Raw genomic sequence first — 22,689 nt, 5'->3', positions numbered from 1 at the left:
AATAGGTATATGGTGTAATCCTGAAAGAGTGTGCCAATTATTATCTTGAGGCTCTGTGAAAGCTTGTGTACTCACCAGTAAATTAGGCAAGATCTTAGTGTCACGTAGTTTTATGAAAATGCATACCCATGTCTAGCTTTATTTGACACATTTCGTTTAGTGTATTGCTTTAGTGAAATAAGTGTGTGGGAGTCTCAAGACAACTGGAGCTTTCATGGTATGTTTGTATTATGTCTGTAACTGAGGAAATGTTTCAGAATGCAGGCAGCAGGGGAAAATGTAGAAAGAAAACAGTCTGAACCCAAGCTTTTTTTTTTTTTTCTCTCACCTTAGGAATGTTGTCAGTTCTTACTCTGATATCCAGGTAAGAGTTTTTTCTTTACTAAAAGGGAACGTAAATATTTCTACTTGTTCCTTTCTTCACTGCTGAAAACTAAGTTCCATGGATGGGAAGAAAATGCTTTACAGACTGTCCAGTAGTCTATGATATTTCAGTTGATTTTGTAAAAGGCTAATGAAGACTAGCCCTATATAAGGGAGCTAAGTAGATAGATACAGGCAAGCGTCACTCTCTTCACATGGTTATCTCTTAAGTTTTAATTTGTCCCTTATAGAGTCATGATTTGTGTTAATCACTCTATTTGCAAACATTTTAATCTTCAGTTAACTACCCAAAGTAGGTTTTGGTTTCACATCCTGACTTTTATCTTTTACAGAGTTGGCTTGAACTAGGAAATAAGCAGAGAGCAACAGCTGCTACAGTAATGAATGACAAGAGCTCTAGATCTCATTCTGTCTTCACCCTTGTCATGACACAAACCAAGGTATTGCTGGGTTTTTTATATCTGTTCAAACCAGGTAGTAAAAAGGTATTTTGTGTGCTGCCTAGAAAACTGTTGTGAGAATATACTTGAAGAAGATGAATAAAGCACAGGGCATTTTAACATGTCTTTCTGCACGGCAAAACTTGTTTTATTTTACATGCTTTGAGTAGTTTCTGATGTGTCTGTGCTACATATATTTATAGCAGCAATATAAATATGTCTAGACTGGCAGATCTGGGAGTAGTTCCAAGCTTCTGAGTGTGACTTTTGAGATATAATTGGAATCCTAATTGAGACCAGACCTATTTTCACACTGCTGCCAATACATCTTAGCTTCTAAGAAGGTTAAGCTATGCAAAGTGGATAGCTGTGCTGAGTTCCTGCAGGTGATGAGCTGGGACAATAGTAGGAGATGCAGTTTCTGCTCAGTTGCAACACAGTTCACAGAGTAAATGTTTCTTTACTTCAGGATGTCTCTCACCCATGTGTCTCCAGCATATAGGGACTACAACTCCTCACCTGATTTACAGATGTGTAACAGACAAAACGTGACTAAGTGAGATGAGCTTGAAAACAGAAGTGAAATAGGTAGAGCTCCTCAGAAGTCTACAGACTGTCAGTTTTCTCCATGCACAAATAACTTGTTGGTTTGGGTTTTTTGTTGTTCTTGATGGGTTTAATTTTTTTGGCCCAGTTTCCTAATCTCCTTCCTTCTTCCGCTCATGGTTCTCACCACTAGATTATTTCTTTTCTCTATCAGAACTAGTCCTGAGACTTTTCCACTGACTACTTAGCTGATCTTCATTGGTCTAAGTCAGTAACAGCTAAAGATTTCCATGGTTATTGGATAGCCACAGTAGTCAAACTTCAGATCCAAACCCCTAGTTTGCTAATCTGTTATGTTTGCAGTTTATGCTTATACGGTTATTCAATGGCAAACAATTGATACTATGGTTAAAAGTCTGAATTTAGTCTCCTTCAAGGGATGTACATGAAGGTACCTTGTCAAAAAGTAAATGGAAGTGTAGATTTTTTTAATGTATTTAAAGTGAACAGCTTGTTAGATTTCTGCTTGTCCTTGGCCTTTTTGTTTTGGTTTGAATGCAAACATCTCCCTTTTTTCCAGGTAAAACTTGTGGATGAAGAACAATGTGATCATAGGCTTACCAGTCACATAAATCTAATTGATCTAGCTGGTAGTGAATGCTGCTCAACAGCTCAGACCACTGGAGAAAGGCTGAAGGTAAACCAAGACTGGAAATCTGTGGAAAAGGACAGACTCCAAAGAATACCCCTAAACTCCAAAGCATCCCTCATCTACCAGGACTCTTGGGCAGGAACTGTAGTTATAAAAGTATATGTAGACCTTCTGCTTTTAAGTATTGCATAGCATATTGCTAATGAGGTTGGGTGGCCCTAAGAAGCTGTTTTGACTGTGCAGTATGGCAGGCCAGATCTTGCTTAGGACAGCACTCCCCACACTATGCAGGCCTAATGATCCTTTAGAAGGAATGAGGAAAAACTGTCCACATGACTTTCCAAATCATGAATTGGATATTGCATGGAGTTGGGGCTTGCCCCTTTTTTGGGGGGTTTAAGTAAATAGAGTTTCTTATAAGAGACTTTCTTTCAGGCTGCCCTCATAAGTTTGATGGTTCTTAACACTTCTTACTTTAAAGCCAGGGTCTCTGTTCTTTTCAAATGAAGATCTTCTAGGATACTCTGGCAGCTTATTGTTGTTTTTTAACATCAGTGGTGACATTTATTATGTTACAGCTGTACCATACATTGAATAAGCACAATTAAATCAACAGTACAGTCAATAACATCACAGAAGAAAATACAACTGTATTATAAGTATTTTTATTTTTGTTTTATGTAGGAGGGTGTGAGTATCAATAAATCACTGTTAACCCTTGGAAAAGTTATTTCTGCACTGTCTAAACAATCTCAAAATGGAAAGAAAACTTTCATTCCTTACCGGGAATCTGTCCTTACTTGGTATGTATGCTTCAGGATTTTTTATATAGAAGTAAAATCTTTCTCATCCTCTTCTCTTCAGGAGGCATCACTTCCCCTCCTTCCCTCCCTCTCTCTCAAATGTCCTATGGAGGGAAGAAATTAGAGTGTTGCATCAGGTAAAGGACAAACAGGACTTTGGTTTGTATTTTAGGTAGCTAACAATCACTCTCAAACAAGTAGCAAGACCCTAGGTGTTTTGTATTTAATCTGTTCAGATTGAGAAGTTTTAATTTTTCTTTAAATGTGGTGGCCAGGGATTGACTTCTACTCTCCTGTCAAATGAAGGTTGTTAAAGGAAAGTCTTGGTGGAAATTCGCAAACTGCTATGATTGCTACAGTAAGTCCAGCTGCCAGCAGTACTGAAGAAACACTCAGCACTCTTCGCTATGCAAAACAAGCTTGTTCAATTATCAACATTGCTAAAGTAAATGAAGATGTGAATGCCAAGCTAATCAGAGGTGAGGTTGACTTCTGCAGTCTTTGAGGGTTTTTCATCTGCATGTGTGTTTAACTTACTGCTCTGTAAGAGTTGTTGTTACTGGTAGTCTATTGTGTTGACTGACTACTTGTCAACTAGGCTAATACAACCTAGGATATCTTCCTTTTAATATTATTCTTTTGTGAGCTGCTTTTTTTGGCCAAAGTTCAGATGATATCTTATGCTACACTTGAGAACATGGAATGGGGAAAGGTGTTTTATTTTTAATTAAATGACAGGGTGAATTTTCTAGTATTGTACTGAAATGTCTAAACCCTATTTTGTCTTTGTTTTTTGTGCATGCTGTGTGTCTGGTTTGTCTAATGTAGAATTGAAAGCTGAAATTGAAAAACTGAAGGCAGCTCAGAAAAGCGCTCTGAACACTGATCCTGAAAAATACAGATGTTGTTTGCAGGAAATAACGTCTTTGAGGGTAAAATTGCACCAGCAGGAGAGGGACACAGCAGAAATGCAAAGGTTGGGCAATCATTAATGTTTTACTTCAAAATAGAAATGGTAAAATTTACATGGTGTAATTTTTCTCCTTTTCTCCTAATCTGTTGTGTTATTTTCCTCTCGATATATTAAGGGCCTGGAAAGAAAAATTTGAACAAGCAGAAAAAAGGAAATTAGAAGATATAAAAGAATTGCAGGTATGTTTTCTTTCTCCGCTTCACTTTCCTATAGGAGATAGTACAGAAAATATAACATCAGCAAGCCTTGCAGCAGAATTAGTAGTTGTAAGATTTGGTTTCCTTAATTCTATTCTTTTAACAGACCACTGTGATGACTTAGAAAAATTTGATACAGATACTTGAACACACAAAGTAAATTGTTTATTTATACAGAGCTATCTTTTATCTAGAAAGCAGGAATAGCATTCAAAATGGACAATCATTTACCAAACCTTGTCAATCTCAATGAAGATCCTCAGCTTTCTGAGGTCCTGTTGTATATGATCAAAGAAGGAGAAACTACAGTTGGAAGGTATACACCAAATTCGAAACATGATATCCAGCTTTCCGGAGTGCTAATTGCTGATGACCATTGGTATGTAGTGTTTTTATACTTTAAGTGAGAGCAGGAAATATTTCTTCTCACCCTTCCCTTTCTTTTGGAGTCACTCTTCCTTCTGGCAGTAACAAAATATGGTTTTCTCTCCAGGAAAATACTATTTAGGCATAATATTTGTACTGCTCAATGATTAAAGTAACGTCCTTCTGTTCCCTCCAGAAATCTGTTAACCAAGGTGTTTTAATTTCTTTGTTAACTTGATTCATGTAGCAAAGTTTTCTATTTGTGTTGAAGTGCTGGATAAGGACCTGATGAAACGATAATGTGTGATAACTATTACATTAAGTTCAATGGAAAAGCGAAATGCCTTGACAGTTCTTACTTAAAACTAAAAATAGAGAGCAACTTGGCCATATTGCAGAAATATTATTTAAAGTGTATTCTATGCAACTGATCCCAGACAAACTGCTATAAGAAACTTAACTAATCAGTTACTGAAAACATGAAAGATGTGGGTTTGTTGGGAAATCAAGCATTATCAAAGAAATGCTCAGATGACAGGGTAATGTAGTAATTGTTTGGCAGCAGATTCTTCTTGGATTTAAATATTGATTCTCTTCCAAAATATAGATTGTCACTCATTAATTATGTATGTTGTAACCAAACAGTATGAAGACAATCCGCATCTGGAAAAACAATAACAGGACACTATCTAAAGCATGAGTTTTAGTCTATAACAAACATCATTTGCAATTAACATGAGCTACTGATATTGCAAATGTTTCTTGTTTTCAGTGTTATAAAAAATACTGTTGGTAAAGTGAGTATTATTCCACTGAGAGAAGCAAAGACATATGTAAATGGGAAATGCATTTTAGACCCAACAGTTCTGCATCATGTAAGTAATTGTTTTGGTAATAGTAATATGTGTATGTGTGGATTTCTTTGCTTTGTTAATATTACAACTTCAGACTGAAGCTTTTCTTAGAAGGCTCTGAAACTGTAAATATTTGTCTCTTCCTCTTTGATTTCTAGCCCCACCTCTTATGTTATAAGCACTGTAAATTTGCCTATGAGCCTGAAAGTTATAGAACAAACTTTTTTTCCACCCCACCTTTCCAAATAGGGTGATCGAGTGATCCTTGGGGGAGACCATTATTTCAGGTTTAATCATCCAGTAGAAGTTCAGAAAATTAAAAGGTCATCTTGTGGGACTATGTTTTTGCATGATAGTCCAAAAGATTTTGAATTTGCGAAGAATGAGCTTCTTATTGCACAGAGAACACAGTAAGTATTATATCTTGTTCTAAAAACAAATTCAGTTGTTAATGCAACCGTGCAATAAGTTTAAGAAATAAGAAACTAAAGATCATTAAATATTTCACAATAAGGGAAAGTTGGAAAATAGCAAGGTTATTGTTAACTCAATTTATACTGGAAATGAAGTCCCAGACTTAGCTGAAATGAATGTATACCTGTAAGAGGTGATCACAATCTAGTCTGGTTGTCAAGAATGTAGACCACTATTAAAGAATCACTGAGCTCCAGAGACCTTCCAGGTAGCCTATCTCTTCAGTTTCATTTCTCTCCAAGCATATAATGAGTCTGAAATTGACTTTTGATGTTTTAGAGATATTTAAACCCTGAAAAGCAACTGTCTTAGGAAAATCGAGAAGAACCCAAAGTTACAAACTTGGTCTTCTGTGATGGTGGAGAATTGGAGAGACAGTGAAGCGTTACTTGTGCTTGCTTTGTTCCTGGGAGTTATTAAACCGCAAGACTCATTGACTTCAAATTTACTTTTCTGCATCTTAACATGATTTACTGAGTTTCTATTATGGTTCTTAAATTTTGTGAAAGGTATAATAATAAAATAAAAATGGAAATCAAGTGGACTTTAAAAATTTGGAATGTCTTCCATCTTTACCAGTGTCTACATTTTCCCTATGAAATCAAAAATATCTAGGTAAAGTATAAAAGTTTTTCTGAAAAAAGCCCCCAAAAACCAACCAAAACAAAAAAAACCCCAAACCAACTGAAAGAACCCCTCATATTTTTACTGTTAAAATTGGAGGGTCCTGTCATGATAGAAGAAACAATTACAATCTCTACGCAGTCTATAAGATTAAAGACAGCGTTCTAAACATATGATACTTCCACTTGTAGGCTTGAATCAGAAATTGAAGAGGCACGACTCAAAGCCAAGGAAGAAATGATGCAAAGTGTCCAAATTGCAAAAGAGATGGTTCAGCAAGAACTGACCTCACAAAAAGAAGCTTATGAAAGCAAAATAAAATTACTGGAAGCAGAGGTGGTAAGCTGCTGTTGCATGATTCGTAAAACTTACCAATAAAATAAAGCAGAAGCTGTTGTATTGCGTTTCTATTTGTTTGTTTTTTTGTTTGGGGTTTTCCTATTTTTTGTCTTGTATACTATAACAGTGTCTTAGGGAACGCTAAGCTCATTCTTCTTTTAAAAAAAAAAAAAAGTTAGCCTTACTAACACAAGAAGCTGTAAAGCAGGTATCCCCTTCAGAATTATTCTAGGGATTTTGGTTTGTAGAACTAGTCAGGAACTAAAATGTTAATCCAGTGTGAATTTGATGAGAGCGTAACTTATATGTGAAGAAAAATCCCTACCAAATCTAACTTGTTCTATGAGACTTTTAAATTACTACAGTGTTTTAGTTAATAATGGCTTTTTTTTCTTCCAAGTTTGCATGCTACTTTGTTGTTAGTCTTTTCAATACTTTTACAATATGCAGAAGTTGACATAGACTAGTACATCATGGTAAAACAATAATCATGATGGAGTATCTTATTTCTTAAATGTGCTATAGATGACATAACATGATGCTTGTCAACTGGGATGTAACCTTTCACTGCTGACACTGGGCTGAGTAGTCCACGGGGGCTGCATTGTTTTAAATGTGTTGAAGAGACAATAAACCTGAATATCTGCCTAAGGGATGGGTCAGAAATGCTGTAGAAGTGGCATACCTCCTTTCATCTGTCCTTTTTATATATTAGAGAGAAGAATCTCGTAAGAAGCAAATCCAAGAACTGAATAACCAAAAAGCTGCAACTAAAATACAGGAGCTAGAGAAGGCAAAACAAAACCTTGAGCTAGAACTACACTTCAGTAAGAAGCGTTTAGAAATGGAGACCTTAGCTACCAAGCAGGTAATTTAAAAAAAAAAAAACCCAAAAAAACCCCCAAACTTTTTAGGTGATAAATTGTGTTTTGTTTGAGGGGTTTTTTTTACATACATCATTGTAAATGAAATGTTTCTGAAGATTTTTTTCTTCTGCATGATTTTATGCAAAAGAACAGATGTTTTGTTTACACTCTGGGTATGATACTGTATTAAATTTGGGGATAAACTAATGCTGACCTTATTTCTTATGGCTTCAGGGATTAATATAAGTAATGACTGCTTTTTGGCTGTTGTTCATATATATCTGACTGCTGCAACAAATACGACTTAATTTTTTTTAAGTTTTATTTTTAATTCCGGTGGTTTTTTAAGCATAACAATATCTAAGCAAAACCAGAAAACTCTGAGTTTGAAGATGAAGGGTTTCATATTCATATAGCAGATGTCCAATATAAATTTTATCCTGCTCTGAGAGTCTTTAAAATGACAGCAGCAAGAAATTGTGCTTCAATAAACAGCATTAAGAAGGGGTTTTTTTTCCTTTTTTTTTGCTTTTTTTTTTTTTAATCCCCCCTCCAAGGCCCTAGAAGATCATACAATTCATCATGCAAAGATACTTGAAGCTCTGGAAGCTGAGAAGCAGAAGATTGCTGAAGAAATACACATGCTTCAGAAGAATCGTGGAAGTGGGAATAAAACTATGACTAGTATGTATATATATAATGTTGCAAAGGTAATGCTGACTTCTCTTTTGCTCGGTGGGCTTGGATTTAGTGGATGTGGATCCAGGAGCTTTTCCTCTAATGCTTCTCTAATGATCCTAAATGAGAAGAGCTCTTTGGCTGCTGCGAACCTTTCTGTTCGTAAGCTGTACATATCAGACCATGCTAAAAGGTGTTTTAATCACACTAGGGGTGGTTCAGTGGATATGCATGTAGTCTGTATTTACCCTGATTACTTAAATAGTCCTTTCCCCTTCTAGCTGAACTGGTTAGGCATTAATTGGGGAAACTGGAGTAACAGAAATGATTCTGTTTAACTTCCTTTCTCAGATTAATATATAGTGTCTGGTGTTATGCCTCTATTTCTGAAATACCCTTTACCTGACCTTTTATAAAGGGTTATCTTGGCTGGGAGGGTCATTTTTTCCCAATGTATTGGGAATTCACAGAACTGTTGTTAGCTAAATTCCATTCCACATTTGGTTGTCATTTCTTTTTTGCATTTTTTTCTAACCCTACAGTTGTTGCCTCACATTGTTTGATCCACTTAATCATTATGTGCTATATTCTTTATTAGTTCCACTTAACTGGAATTCTCTGAAGCTATCTGTGATGATCAAAGAGGCCAACACCATTAGTAATGAATTAGGGAAAAACACTGTTTTCTGCAGGTGAGTATCCGAGTTAGTTAATTGTAAGGGGATATATATAATTGGGGGGTGGATTCTGGATGTGCAGGGAGCTCTTTGTTTTTCTTTTGACAGTTTTGTTAAATTGAAGATGATAGATCACTTTTGCAAACTAGGTTTAGTTAAGTGTGTAGTTTAGCCTTGTTAGTTTGAAATGTGAATTTCAAATTTGAATTTTAGATCAGGACTTTAAAGGTATGTCTACAGACAATTAATTTTGTATTGAGTGTGCTTTGGAGGTGAATCTGCTGATGCCCATGTCCATCCTGCTTTGGTTCATATATTAAAGTGGTCATAAAACACATTAACTGCATTCCTTTTGGACAGAACTAAACGGGGGAATGTGTGCCAGCCACTAGAGGGTGTTCAGTTCACAGGACCACAGCAGAGGTAGTTCAAAGTAAAAACCTCAGAACATAGTTATAGTGGGTATCGAGTGTTTGGGACCAGTTGTTTCACTCCACAGGTCTCTTGCTATGCCATGCTACTTGTTAGTCGGAGATTAAGAGTGTGTTCTAGAAGTTAACCCGTATATTGGTCAGGTGTTCTTTGTGTGAGCACAGATACATTAGTGCAGAGAAAACTGTATCATTTTTAAAAAAAAAAAAAAAGCTACAGTAAATGCAGGTAAGCTAGGACTTCCTAGTAGGTGTGTGTATTACTGTGTTGTTCAGATGTTGCCTTTTCATATCCTTCACCAAGAACTCTGCCAGTAGAATTCTGTAACATATATTTGGTTCTGAGTGTCTGGAGAGCCAGGAACTTGTATGCTAGTAACTACTTCTATCTCTGAATGCAGAGATTCCTTTTTTTCCTTTACATAAAAATAATTTCAATGGCTATGCTAATGTTTGTTTTGAGATACATGATGTCTCAAGCAATTTCTGTTTGTAATCACATTTTTATTCTCTGTATAATCCTACCTACAAGTACCTTGTTTATTTTGGCAATATGAATGGTATTTTTTGTCTTTAATTTTTTTTTAAACTTTCTCAAATTCTTAGGCACGACAAAATTGATGATAAAACAGGAACAGTGTCTTCTGTTCAGGTGCAGGTTCGTAACATCAAACTGGGAATAGCAACTTTCTGGAGCCTAGAGAAATTTGAATGCAAACTAGCAGCAATGAAAGAACTCTATGAGGTCAGTAACAACTGAAGAAAAACTACTAATAATCAGTAATATTTTGTCCAAGATAAGATTCTGGTAATCCATACAGGAGGAAAATATTGGGGGTTTCTTCTGGTTTTTATGTGATCTTAAACACCAAGACACATGGTTATTTTTTTTATTCAACACATGTATATGTACTTGTACATCACACAGAAAGAGGACGGTAGAAATCAATTACTTTATTCAGGTTATCTTGTGTACAGAGTGGGAAGTAGTAAAACAAGGAATGCTTTGTCGTTTTTTTGGTTGTTCAATTGTTTATCTGTTCTAGAGGAAAACTTGACTTTTTAAAGGTATCACTTAAATTTTCATTACTACATTTTATTTTTCTTCGGTTCTGCTAAGTTAATTTGCTACTGTTTGCTTTTGTCTATATGTGCTTTAGGTTCTTCAATGGGAGTTTTTAAAGGCATTTTTCATCTTTTTTTCTTTAATCTGACAATTAGGGTGCATATTAATTCCTTTTTTTTAATTCCATTGCTTCTAATCAGATAAACTGTATTTTTGTACTGTATCTCTCTAAATGTGCAGTACTTTGTTGCATATCATACTATCTTTTGTATCAAAAAGGAAGATATAAAATAGAAGAAAGGGAGAAGTGGGAACAGTGCCTACATTTGACTCTGTATCCACAAAACCCCCTATAACCATCAGGTAAAATCTTTGTAATTATGTAAAGGTAGACATTGGTTCCAAATTATTGAATACACATAAGATTACAGTATCAGCTCTTATTTGCTGGGAAAATGGTACATATTTTTTTTAATCTCCTAAAGAGAGAAATGTTGTAAGAAATAAGTTTATCTTTATTGACTCCATATGAACAGACAGTGTTTTCATTGCATTTTTTAATGTGTTTTAGAGCCAAACACTTGAGAGGCTTAAGAACTACTTCGAAAACAAACAACCAAACCCCCCCAAATAAGCAAACAAACAAAATCTCTCAGATCTCTTAGTTGGCCTTTAAAAGTACTTTCATTTTTTTTTAGTGGTAATGGAGTATTCTGGGATTTTCCAATCTTCAGGGCTGATCATAGCATGTTGTTTGTTTTTTGGGTTCTGCCATATGAATCCAAAGTTGTTTTATTAGACTGTGGTGAAATAACGAAGGATAAAGGAAGGAAAGTTATTGGAGATGAGAAAGAGCTAGTTAACATGAGGGACAGATCCGAAGCAATCCAGTAGAACCATAATGATCTTGTATTTCATGCTATACTAGTTTGGAGTTTTTTTGATTAATGCACAAAAGAAAAATACATATTTAAGACCAGGTTTTAGATTGAGGGAGCAGCTTGTCTAAATTTGTTCTGTGCTTCAATTTGTGATTCTCCTGATCATATAAGTTCTTTTCATTCCAATATTTGTATTATGTTTAGTCTGGAGCAGTATTGAAAAATGAGTAGAAATTGTTTCAAATAATATATAAAAAAATATTTGTATGCTTGCTATTTCCAAATGTGAATCACATTCTGGCATAAGTAGCATATATGAAGTTTGCAGAGGAAGACATCTCAACTGTTGGAGCACTGAAGGTGCTGGTGGAGAAAAATACGAAGGCTTTCTCACTTCAGAATGCTCTTTTTTTCTACCTTAGAAATAACTGCATCTCACTAAATAATTATGTTTTATTTGAAAGAATAAGTTCTTCATATATAAGTATATATCTGAATTAAAAATCTTTCCATATGATGTCCAAAAAGGAAAAAAGCCATTAAAGAAAAGCCAGATAAAAACCGGAGGAAACGCTCCTTTATGATATAACTCTGTAATATGCAAGTATTTCCAGTGACAGAAGAATATTGCTATGTTTATTGCTAAAAACTGTTTGGATCTTAACAATATCAGAGACTGGATTATACTTCCTGCAGAAAACTATTGCTAAAACTGTACACTAATCCAGATATAAAAATTAAAAAAAATTGTAAATTATATGTCCAGAGTTTTAGTGTATCTGGGACTTGGAGAGAGATGTGAAAAAGTTTTGTATTTGGTGTTCCTGTATCTCAGATGTTGGGTAGCTAGGTGTCTTCACTAAATGTTTACCTTGTTTTAGTTTGTTTTCAAACACTTAAACCTCAAGTTGGCTGGCAGTCAGTTACCTTCTAGATTATACATATCTTAATGTTTTTTCTTTTGTTAAAATTACTGTTCTACTGTTATTAGAACATGTTGTATTCATCCATAGGTTGAATGCTTTATTATCACTCTTCTTCTGTTTAACCCTTCTTCTCCCTTGTGTTTATTTTTTCAGAGTAATGATAGCAATAAAGCTGCTGATGTGTTTTATGACCCTGCTGATGAGTGGGAACCTGACCTTTCAGATGCTTCAGTTTCCTCCCTTTCCAGAAGAAGGTGATAATAATTTGTAGCTCTTTTATCTATGCTTAAAGCAAAAAATAATTTGTGTAATTATCTAAGTATGCTTCTGTGCCACTAACATAGTCTTTTATTTATTATTTTTTCTTTTACCTTATTATAATGTCAAACTTAACAAATTGATTGAGAATTTATTTATATATTTGAGGAGGGGGGGGAAGTTTAAATTAAATGTTACCTTACTACGCTTTACTGGCTTCACTTATGAAATGTGTGTTAGTATGCAATATGTTGCTAATAAGAATTGCACACCTGCTCAAGCAGTTTGGCAAATTAAACAGCAATGTTTCTGAGGTCCGGTATAGCTTATATGCAGTGTATGTCTGATCAGTGCCAGAGGGTTTTATGTACGACCATTGACAACTTCCTGGAGGTAATTAAAGGCTGTTACCAATTATTTCAGAGAGCTATCAGAAATTGATACATTTGTCTGTAGCACAGGACTTTTAATTAGCCTGCAGAGGACCCACAGGTTAAGATTATAGATACCCATGTATTTAGTTATAACGCAAGTGATTTGAAATAGGCATTTGGACATCTGTTCCCATCCTTGCTTACGCCATACACTGTGCCAAACTGATGAGTTCTGTTCATTCATTCTCTTATCTTTCCTCATGGGCAAGAAATAGGAATAAAAGTTCCTCCAAACCCAGAAGTATATTTTCTCAAAACGTGTAAGGCTTTCTAAACTCTGTATCTAGATATCATCAGTGCAGAGTGAAATGTGTAGTTTTAAATTTTTTCTTCACAGTTCTATAATATGAAAGCATTGTTTTTAAGGAGTAAATTGCAACTGGTTTGGGACCCTGTATGTGAAGTTTTGGCCTTGTAATGATATTTATAACTGACTTGCAAACTTCTGCAAATTGTAGCTTATAACAGAAATGCTAACAGGTCCTTAACTATAGCCTTGCTAGTGGGTAGCAGCCCATATGATTGTTGTTATTCTGCTGTAAAGCAGGTGAGTTTATCTGACTGTAAATTTTGGAAGGCATTCCTGACTATTCCAAGTAAACAAAAATTAACTGTAAAGAATGCAATGGGTAAACAGTTTCTGTATTTTTAGTCCAAATGCTGTTTTAATAATAGAATAATGTTGGAATACTTTTCTTTGTGTGATGCTGCATTCTGTACAGTATTATAATGTGTGTTCTTGAATCTCAGAAGTGTCTTTGGTTTTTGTTCTCCATATTGTAAAAATGCAACAATATAAGCTGAACTGAACAAGAAATGGTACTGGAAAGGGGAAACTGGCATTGTATGCTGCATTGACAGCAGTTAACTGATGTCAGTCACAAAGACTGGTGAAATAAATTTAATTCCATGTGCTACTCTAAGAGTTGGTGTTTCTGATGTGTAGTGTCATGGAGCACAAAGGACAGGCTGTTCCAAAATCAAAGGTCAGTTTGGGGCTGAATGTGACAAGAAGATAGACAGGGCAGTGCCCTTGCCAAAAAGAGCCTAGCCGCACAGTGCCTGAGTGAGGTGAGCAGAGTAGATCTGGTAATGGTAACCAGGGTCAGTCAGCAGTCTAGATCCACAGGTAAGTACGTAATGACAAGGCAGGGCTGAGGTTAAGTCAGGAAATAGGCTCAGTGAGTCAGGATTAGGTCCAGGGGCTGTTGGCAGGGTCAGCCTGCAGTCCAGTGATTGCCTGGCACGGCCATTGTGACAAGGTCCCAGGTCAACCTGGGAAGTCAAATCTGCAGGTCCAGATCAATGGCATATATGGCCAGGCACAGGCATGGTTACAACACAACAGCAGTCTAAGTCAGGCAGGACCAAGGGCAGGACACTCATCTTAAATGCAGCTCCAAGAAAAGTTGGGGAGCCCCTCCTGTGTCTCCTTCCAGCTGTTTCTTTAACAGCTTCAAGGCTGGCAGAGTCTTCTCAAACAGCTGTCTTACCAAGAGCTGACCTTGGGCACTGGCAGATAAGCACCCAGAGCCAGGCCAGAGAAGCTAAGTTAGCTTGTCTCACTGACAATGAAGAACTTTACAGAACATCTGCCTTCTACCAAGAAAAAAAGCCCTCCTATCTGGCTTTCCAAAAGCAATTCATTCTGTTCAGCAAACAACATCAAAAAAAGCCAACGTCTGCTTTCTATGGTCCAAGTAGGTACGGAAGAAATGTGTTTTGTCTCAAGTTTTAAATAATAATAATCCAGTAATAAACTAGTAGCTTAAAAATGGGAATGTGGAATGAAGATCCTGCCATAGTAGCAAGAACCTGAAGAAAGTAAGTAGGATCTGTCTTATCGTCTGGATTGTCTTGCTTTCACTCTTGTTTAGATTCTGTGTTAACAAGTTCCATTAATTAAAAGTAGATGTTGTTTTGTTTGCCTGATGTCTGTTAATATTCATTGAGCTTTCAGTGGGTCACTCTATCATCCTTTCCTAGGAGTAGAAGTTTTATGAAAAGCAAGAGAATTTCTGGATGTTTGTCTGAGATAAAATTGCAACCAATTCGGAATATGCAGACTTCCTGTATATCAGGTACTTACTATACGGCAGAACACCTTTAATTTCATACTGAAAGCTTGAAACTACTACATGTATAACACATATGCACTTTTAATAGTTGTTTATAAAAAAATAGTGTGGGTTGGAAAACAGAATGAAAAATGTCCTATTTATAGTATCTTCAAGTTTATAGTGTCAAGCTGTTAACAGTAGGGTTTTCTTGTATTTTTGAATATGCTTTTTTAGGGCAAAACTTCCTGACCAGCACTTATGACCCTTATTTAAGAAATTTACCTAAAATATTTTTCTGCTTAACTGTGTGGGTTAACTGGAGGAAGATGATAGTTCATGTACCAAATTGCCAGAGGCTGAATCCTGATACAATAATTTGGAGACTTTGTTTGCTTGAGTTGTTGCTATTCATTCAACTCCTGAGGTTCCCCCAAGTTTTCTATCAGGTTTTATAAAGTTTCTTCTGAAATACTAGATGCTTCAGTCTTCCAAATATTTTAATGCATTCAGTTATTTTAGAGCGGCTGGGTTTTGTTATTTTCTGTCTCTCTGTATGTTCAATTGTTGAAACAGACGGATTCATTTTGAAGAATTTCACTATGGAATTTGTCTTTGTGCTAACTGAATCTAGAAACTACTTAGAACGTTGTATATGCATTTTTTCTGACTTGCTATCGTGAGTAGTTGAACATTGCTGAAGAAGTAATATAAAATAGTAATTACAAAGACGTGGTGACTGCTCAATCCTATGAAAAGTTTCTTGCGTGTATGTTTTGTTTTTACATCATACAGGTTCACAGAGTAAGTCCAGCATATGTCCAAGCTTTTCTGAACCATTTCTTCCCAGAATTTGCAAAGAATCTATAAGTTCAGCTTTAGGTTTACTGGAACAGAATCATGAAGGAGGAAAGAGCATAGCAGACATTCTCCTAACTAATTTGTTTATCATTTTCTCTGGAGTGTCTGCCATTTCAAAAGCTTATGAACAGCAAGATGAAGAATGTCAAGAAAACTGTAAGTCTCATTTTCATACCACTTTTAAGTAAATATTAGTAACGACTTGTCTTTCAGATGCACAAGCATTCATATGTTTGCCTATTGGAAAAATTAACGTTCCTTACTTTCATTTGCAAAGGAGACCTTCTGATAGATCTTTCTCTTGTAGTTTTCTCTCTTGATCATGCTGCTCAGTCCTACAGCATCAGAATTATCTCTGCTTTTGACCGGCTTGTGGTTCTAACCAAGCTCTGGCTTAGCAATGTCCAAAAGTGCCCTGGATCTATGAAAGTTGATGAAGAAATAAAACAGGAAGTAAAGAACTTGGGAGGTTATTTACAGTTACTTTTGCAGGTAAAGTATATTAAAGAATTCATCTGTGTCTGGAGAAGTTCTACGTATTAATGCAATACTTAGTACAGACTTGCCAAAACCGCTTAAATGACCGATGTATGCATGACAGATGGGCACACCTAGGAAAGATGAACAGCAAATGGTGCATTTTTGCTGGCTGAACTGGTACTCACATGTGCTAGTTCAGAGTAATGTAGACCTTTCTGTGCCCAGGCCCTGACAAAAGCATAGATTCTTAAACATGAAAGGAGAAAATAAAGCATGCAGTGACAAGAGCAAATGCTAGTTTAGATTGTGAAGTGCTATTGTTTATAAATTTATAAACTTGTGGCCAGTAAATATTACTCTTATTCATGCTACAGCCTTGTGAAGAGTAATTTTTTTTAACTGTGTAGTATAATGATACCATTATTCTCTGTGGTTCCAAGGTATAGTTTTTTAGCTGTGGTAGATAAACCATTGAAAGCAGGTAGATGTAAAGTTATTGTGTGCTACGAACTCTTGCGTTACAGAAAGTTTGTGCTCTTCGACCAGAGATGCTTTATAGCTTTGGTGAATGATATGCCTTTTTTTTCTCAGGGATGTTCTTCAGATATATCCTCAATGGTAACAGAAGCATGGAGCAAAGTCAACCAAACAGTAAAACAAACAATGAAATACATAGGACACTTGGCAGTAGTCACAAGAGCTGATATTTCATTTTCTGAAGAGAACAACATTCCTGCAGCTAGTCTACAGGTGAAAAAATGTTTATTAGAAACAGTAATTAGAAATAGTAATTTTAATGTTGACATCACATTTGTTTTCAGTAACTGCTCAGAAACAAATCATTACATATAACAATTTGATCAACTGAATTAAGTATTTTCAGAGTTTATCTAATACTTCATTTTTATGGTGAAAATGGATATGTGTTAATACCCTTGAATTTTTTTTTTTCCCTTAAAAAACCCTGCACTTTAAATCTGTATAACTTCCACCCATAGAGAGAAAGCAATACTGTGCTTTTAGGATTGTATCTGCACTGAGATTGTACAAGTCTACCTATTTCACTAAAATGCAGTCATTATTTCAGTAATCTGTGCTTAAGTACCACATAAAATTTTCAGAAATCTGAAGAAAGTTAGGAAAAGAAGGTTGAAGTGCTGAGCGCCTATGGTCCAAGAATGACATGTGACTGAACAGACCAGCACTGAACAATTTGCTCAAAACAAAATAGTGTTTCCAGCCCACTACAGAAAAACTTTTTCAATTTAAGGGCACATCAGTTCCTTTAATCATTATGTTTTGAACCTTTATTTTAAAAGGAATTTGCACTTGCCATTTATGATGGAGTAGGCTCAGGGCTGGAGTTTCTTGTTGATACTGTACAGGAAAAAGCAAGAGTGGTGCACAAAGAACTTGTGAAACAATATCCACAAAATGAGGTGAGATGAAAGTAAGATTAAGAACTACTACTATATCTTAGAAGCACTTGATCATGTCCTGTTATTTTTTTAGCAATTCTGTCTAGAAATTTTACAGTAGGAATACAGTTATGATTAGTAACAGAGGTTTGAGATGGGTGGTAAGTGGGAATATTGACTACAATCTTGCAGAAATTTTTACAGTGTTTAGCTTTTCACCCATATGTAGAGTCAACATTTAAGTGTGTTTTATTTAGAATGATTTCTCTGTGCATTGGAGGGCGTTCTGTTTAAAACTTCACAGTGTAACCATGAAAGAGGCAGAAGATGAAAACTGGCTCAAAGGAGCAAGTGGACCTTTTATTCTGTGTACTACTAAGTTTGATTTTTAACAAGGTATAATATTTAATATGTAGTAACACTTTATGATCCTGGAAGTTAATTGTTATTTTATATTGATAATGGTAATCATCTCTGCTATTACTACACTTATTGATATTGTCAGGAAGATTATTAGAAAGTTTGAAGACTTCAGTTTGTCATACGTTGTTACAATCCTTGTCCCAAACAGCATGCTATCTAAATATTGAAATAGTTTAGTGTTATCTTTTAAGAGCTAGTGTTCTGATGTGCTTAATGCTTGGGGTACACCGAACCACTTCTATGAATTGGGCACTTCAGAGGGAAATTGGTTGACTAAAGTATCTATTTAATAGCACAGGAGCCAGAAATGCCCTGCTTGAGTTCATGTTATTCACTGAAATCACAGCTGGCCTTCAAATACTTTCCAGATTGATAAGCAGCAGTGGTATTTTAATTTAAGCATCTCCTTTATAATGCTTTACAGGAAAGGGACAGCAAATTATCTATATTCTATTATTGAGTTGTTTCTGTCACCATCCAAATTTATTGTAATATGAAAAGGAATTACATCAATGGGAAGCTTTTATCCCTTATAGAAAGATCTCATTTTAATTATTCTTGTAATTTTAAGGAGAGATATTCCTACTACCTCATAATAAACAGATGTGTGCATACTTTTGGTCGTGTTCCCCCCCCCGCCCCAGATAGCAGTTTAGAAGTTATATATTATCAAATTGAATAGGTTTGGGTTTGGTTTTTTTCAGTATGCTGAAGTCAGAATCTTCTGGGGAGGAGTTGTTATTCCATGAAACAAACATACTTAGTGTGTGTCTGGTGTATTTTGACACTTAAAGCGGAACAGACCTCATTACATGCTGCATTCAGTAGTAGGTTGTTTGGGTTTTTTGCCTGGAGGGGCTTTTTTTAAGATACAGCCTGTCATTTTGTGCTTTTATTTTCCTTAAGCGACAAATTGTGAGGAAGATGATACTATAGGGAGTTACACAAAGTAGAGAAAAAAAAGTATAAGGAATAAGCACCATAGTTAAAAATATTTCTGTGACTGTATGAAAATTTCAGTAGGCAAGTTTAGAGTACCCCTTGGAAATATGTCACTTTTTTAGTGGGTGAGCCATTTTGACAGAAAACCTGGCTGAATTTCTAGGAAATACTTTGGAAAGATTGAAATGTTCTTCAGCAAGGTACTAGGTGTATATAGTATATATGCTTCCTTTCAGTGTTGGGATATATATAGGCTTGTTCTGCCACTTTTCTTCTGAATAAATGTTTTGTACAGACAGCACTCAAGGCCAAAGGAGACAGTTTACCTGTGCCCCAGCAATCTTGTGTTCTGCCTTGTGTTTTTACTTTTGTTCTTTTTCTTCAAATTTCTCAACTTTGCAGAATTGTGGCCAATAAGAAAATCTCCTTAATGAGTTGGGATATATAAAATACTTATTTCCAAAGAATTTGTTACTACGTAAAAATCTGTAATATGTGACCTAGGATAAAAGGTTCAAATCAGTTGGAGAGCAGTGATAAATAAGGAGAGCAAAAATTTCTTCCTACTCTGGTTTTCACTGTTGTCAATCCTACAGATAATAGTGAAACTGTCCAAAACCTTTTATGTTCCTATCTGCTTGCTTAACTCCCAAATGCTTAATGTTTCCAGCAAAAGGAATTGAGCAGTCTGCTTTCCAGATAATGCTGTTCACTTGCAGCAGATCCCTATGTATCTGCATGATTCCTGTATATGCTTGTCGTTAGTGGAACTAATGTGAAGTTGAGGAGAGAATACCAGAGTATTAAGTAAGAGGTTACCCCTGCCACTTTGAATGACAGTGATACAAAAATTACAGGAAAACCTTCCTCTATTGAATACTTAAATTTAATATTCTGTATTAAGGGGTTATTTAAAACCTTGTGGATATAGTTAACAATGTCTTCTACTAGTTAACTTTTTTTTTTGAAAAACTGCATGTTATGTTGCATAAAATGTTACTTCTGCTTTTAAGTATTTTTTCTCGCTAGTATGCCAGTGTTCATTTTTATCCTTCTAAAATATTAAAGTACTTGTACACTTGATTCAAGACAAAGTAAAATATAATTAAAAGTTTCTTTGTAGATTCAAAATCGAATAAAGGACAACGTTGTGGCACTAGCCAGATTCCTTGAAAATAACATCTCTTATTGCAGAAAGGTAAGAGAAGTGTTTCACAAAATATGTGCATTGAGCCTGGGGTTTAAATATAAAAGGGTGCATTTACAAAGAAGAGGAGTTGAAACTACCTTCAGTATATTTATAATTTGCATGGTAATACTTCCTGTCTCAGTGGCATTCTTGTGACTGGAACACTAAATTTTCTGGCTACTGCACTTCCACTCAAAACTATTTGATTTTAATTTTACTTAAAGTATTTCTGGAGGTACTTGTATCTGATCATCCTTATTTTTGTGCTCATCATGAACAGCCTAACCACCTGTTTTTTTTCTTTTAAGTTGAAGGTCTCAAGTTCAGTAATGCTAGTGTAATTGTGTTACAAGTACTGCAATAGTTTTCTGGCCATAGTTATTGGTATTTTGAATTAAAAGTCTGGATAGATTATTTAATCTATTTTCTAAGAGCCAAATATTTTCTGGATTTTACACTTTCATTTGTCTTTTCTCCCCTGCTGCCCCTGCCCCAACCATCTGCACTTCTTTTTGGAGCTATCTTACGTTTTGTGAGTTGGCATCGCTTTCATTTTGTGTTTCAGCATTGGCCTGGTCTATGTGACTGAATCCATAATAGGCATGTTTAATAGTTAATATACTGTCCTGTGTTTGGTTCTTTTAATATTGCTCTTTATTAATACAGAAAGAAATACAATCTCAATTACCGGAACAAGAATCTCTATATCAGGAAATAAAGAAAAGCACTAACATTGCTGCAAAATATTTGGAATTGGAGCAGTGCCTAGCTGAAGTCTGTCAAATTGTTTCTTCTATGTTGCAAGGTATTTAGCTGGCTTATTACCCGTCTTGATAGTAACTTGCAGACTGCAGGGAGACCTGTAAAGCAAGAGGGAGGAAGGGCTACTTGGTCTCTTTGCAAAATGCTGCATTTGATTCTTCTTGTTTTTTATAGGGTCATACAGAAACACAAGCTCTCTCAGGACCTTTGCAGAAAAGATTTGTGTCATAGCTAGATATTTTAACAACTATTTCAGTTTATTTGCCTTGTCTTCTATTTCTGCAAACAATCCTATCCAGAAAATACCCATGCCTTTTATGAACTTGGATGAATTGGACTCTCTGGTTGATTCCCTTATCATGAATTTTGAACTTGAACAAGGACAGCCATCACTGAAATCTCAAACTCTTTGTAATGAAGCTACTGAGACTCAAGGAGGACAGGTTGAAACAGGTGAAGTTGAATTTGCTTGGAAACAGAAGGGGATTCCAAAACAAACATACAAACTCCAGTCTTCACCTCCATTTCCTGCAGAGCTTTCACCTGGTAGGATACAGTGGGTATAAAATGCTATTATCAAGAAATTCAGGGAATATCTTTCCCTTTACATGAAGAGAAAGCAACATATCACAAAAAGCTGAAATTTATTGCTAATATTATTAGTAAGTGTTATGAAAGTAAATGACGTGACTGTATGAGGATAAGTACCCTAAATTTCACAAGAAAAAAAGGAAATTCTTAAGGGGCTGTTAGACTTTAAAATATATAGTGCCTTTTGTTTTAATAAAAGTCTATTATTACCTAAGCCTATAAGAAGTAATTGAATGTGGTAAGTAAAAAAATCTATTGGACATAATATGAATGGAGAAACTAAAAACTGTTAGGGAGTAACTGGGAAACACAGTAAATGCTTTGTAGGACATTCACATCTCTTCATCTTAAACTTTTGACTTGGGACTCTTGTGTAACAGTGGAAGGAGATTGCTTTTAAGGACATCTGTAACATACATTTATGTTGCATGCAGTTAGATAAGACGACTGCCTTCCTATCTTAGACACTTGAAAGGTAGATTGTTGCTCCACCTCTGCTGCATTACGATCTAGGAGTGCTACTGCAACTTTAAAGTGTTTGTTATGCCTTTTATTTTTTTTAAAGCAAAAACTTCATATTTATTTCTGTAGGGGAAAACTATGAGAGATGGTAAACGTACTTTACAACCTTATTTAATGAATGCTTTAAGTGGTTTTGTAGTCCATTGAAAAATCTGGGATTAAAGTATCAATGATGGTGCTCTTCAACTTGATTTGAAGTAAGTTCATGTTGAGTGTTGTTGCTAGTGAATTATCATTTGATTGCTCAAATCAATTCCAGTACTATTCATAATGGATTAGAAGCATAGCTTTCCCTAAATAATATGTGAGTCATCCCATGAGGTTGTAGAGACCTTTCCCAATTAACTACTTCCCTGTGCTTTTTATTGTAGTCGTCATTTAACCTCTTACCTTTAGTCTGCTCGCTGAAGCCAGTAAAAATTAACAGCAAAGATGAAAATGAATTCGAATTTTTATTCTTTAATACTGGGTTCTAGGAGGCCTGGACCTAGCACGTTTTACTCAACAGTGCTGAGAAATTCATAAGCTAAAACCTAAGTTTTTCCTGTATGTCAAAGCTTCCAGGTCAGGTATTC

At 35.5% G+C, this 22,689-nt stretch overlaps 1 protein-coding gene across 1 annotated transcript in view; it reads left to right on the top strand.

The window, feature by feature from the left end:
* The window catches only part of KIF14 (kinesin family member 14), a 31,275-nt gene extending 9,208 nt beyond the window's left edge, over positions 1–22,067 (top strand). Inside the window, exons 7-30 of the mRNA XM_069789389.1 lie at positions 334–364; positions 717–824; positions 1,951–2,067; positions 2,707–2,825; positions 3,132–3,304; positions 3,654–3,801; positions 3,914–3,977; positions 4,190–4,374; positions 5,134–5,236; positions 5,465–5,625; positions 6,505–6,652; positions 7,368–7,520; positions 8,076–8,202; positions 8,795–8,888; positions 9,911–10,049; positions 12,331–12,431; positions 14,856–14,950; positions 15,722–15,943; positions 16,095–16,279; positions 16,859–17,017; positions 17,587–17,706; positions 20,174–20,248; positions 20,906–21,044; positions 21,176–22,067. Of these exons, the coding sequence (XP_069645490.1) occupies positions 334–364; positions 717–824; positions 1,951–2,067; positions 2,707–2,825; positions 3,132–3,304; positions 3,654–3,801; positions 3,914–3,977; positions 4,190–4,374; positions 5,134–5,236; positions 5,465–5,625; positions 6,505–6,652; positions 7,368–7,520; positions 8,076–8,202; positions 8,795–8,888; positions 9,911–10,049; positions 12,331–12,431; positions 14,856–14,950; positions 15,722–15,943; positions 16,095–16,279; positions 16,859–17,017; positions 17,587–17,706; positions 20,174–20,248; positions 20,906–21,044; positions 21,176–21,567 (3,358 nt within the window). The 3' untranslated portion in view covers positions 21,568–22,067. The remainder of the gene's footprint in view (positions 1–333; positions 365–716; positions 825–1,950; positions 2,068–2,706; positions 2,826–3,131; positions 3,305–3,653; positions 3,802–3,913; positions 3,978–4,189; positions 4,375–5,133; positions 5,237–5,464; positions 5,626–6,504; positions 6,653–7,367; positions 7,521–8,075; positions 8,203–8,794; positions 8,889–9,910; positions 10,050–12,330; positions 12,432–14,855; positions 14,951–15,721; positions 15,944–16,094; positions 16,280–16,858; positions 17,018–17,586; positions 17,707–20,173; positions 20,249–20,905; positions 21,045–21,175) is intronic.
* The last annotated feature ends 622 nt before the right edge of the window (positions 22,068–22,689 follow it).

The sequence above is a fragment of the Haliaeetus albicilla genome, chromosome 8 (genome assembly GCF_947461875.1).
Source record: "Haliaeetus albicilla chromosome 8, bHalAlb1.1, whole genome shotgun sequence".
NCBI lineage: Eukaryota > Metazoa > Chordata > Aves > Accipitriformes > Accipitridae > Haliaeetus > Haliaeetus albicilla.
The sequence above is the reverse complement of the archived record's forward strand: the minus strand, read 5'-3'. Positions and strand labels throughout refer to the sequence as shown.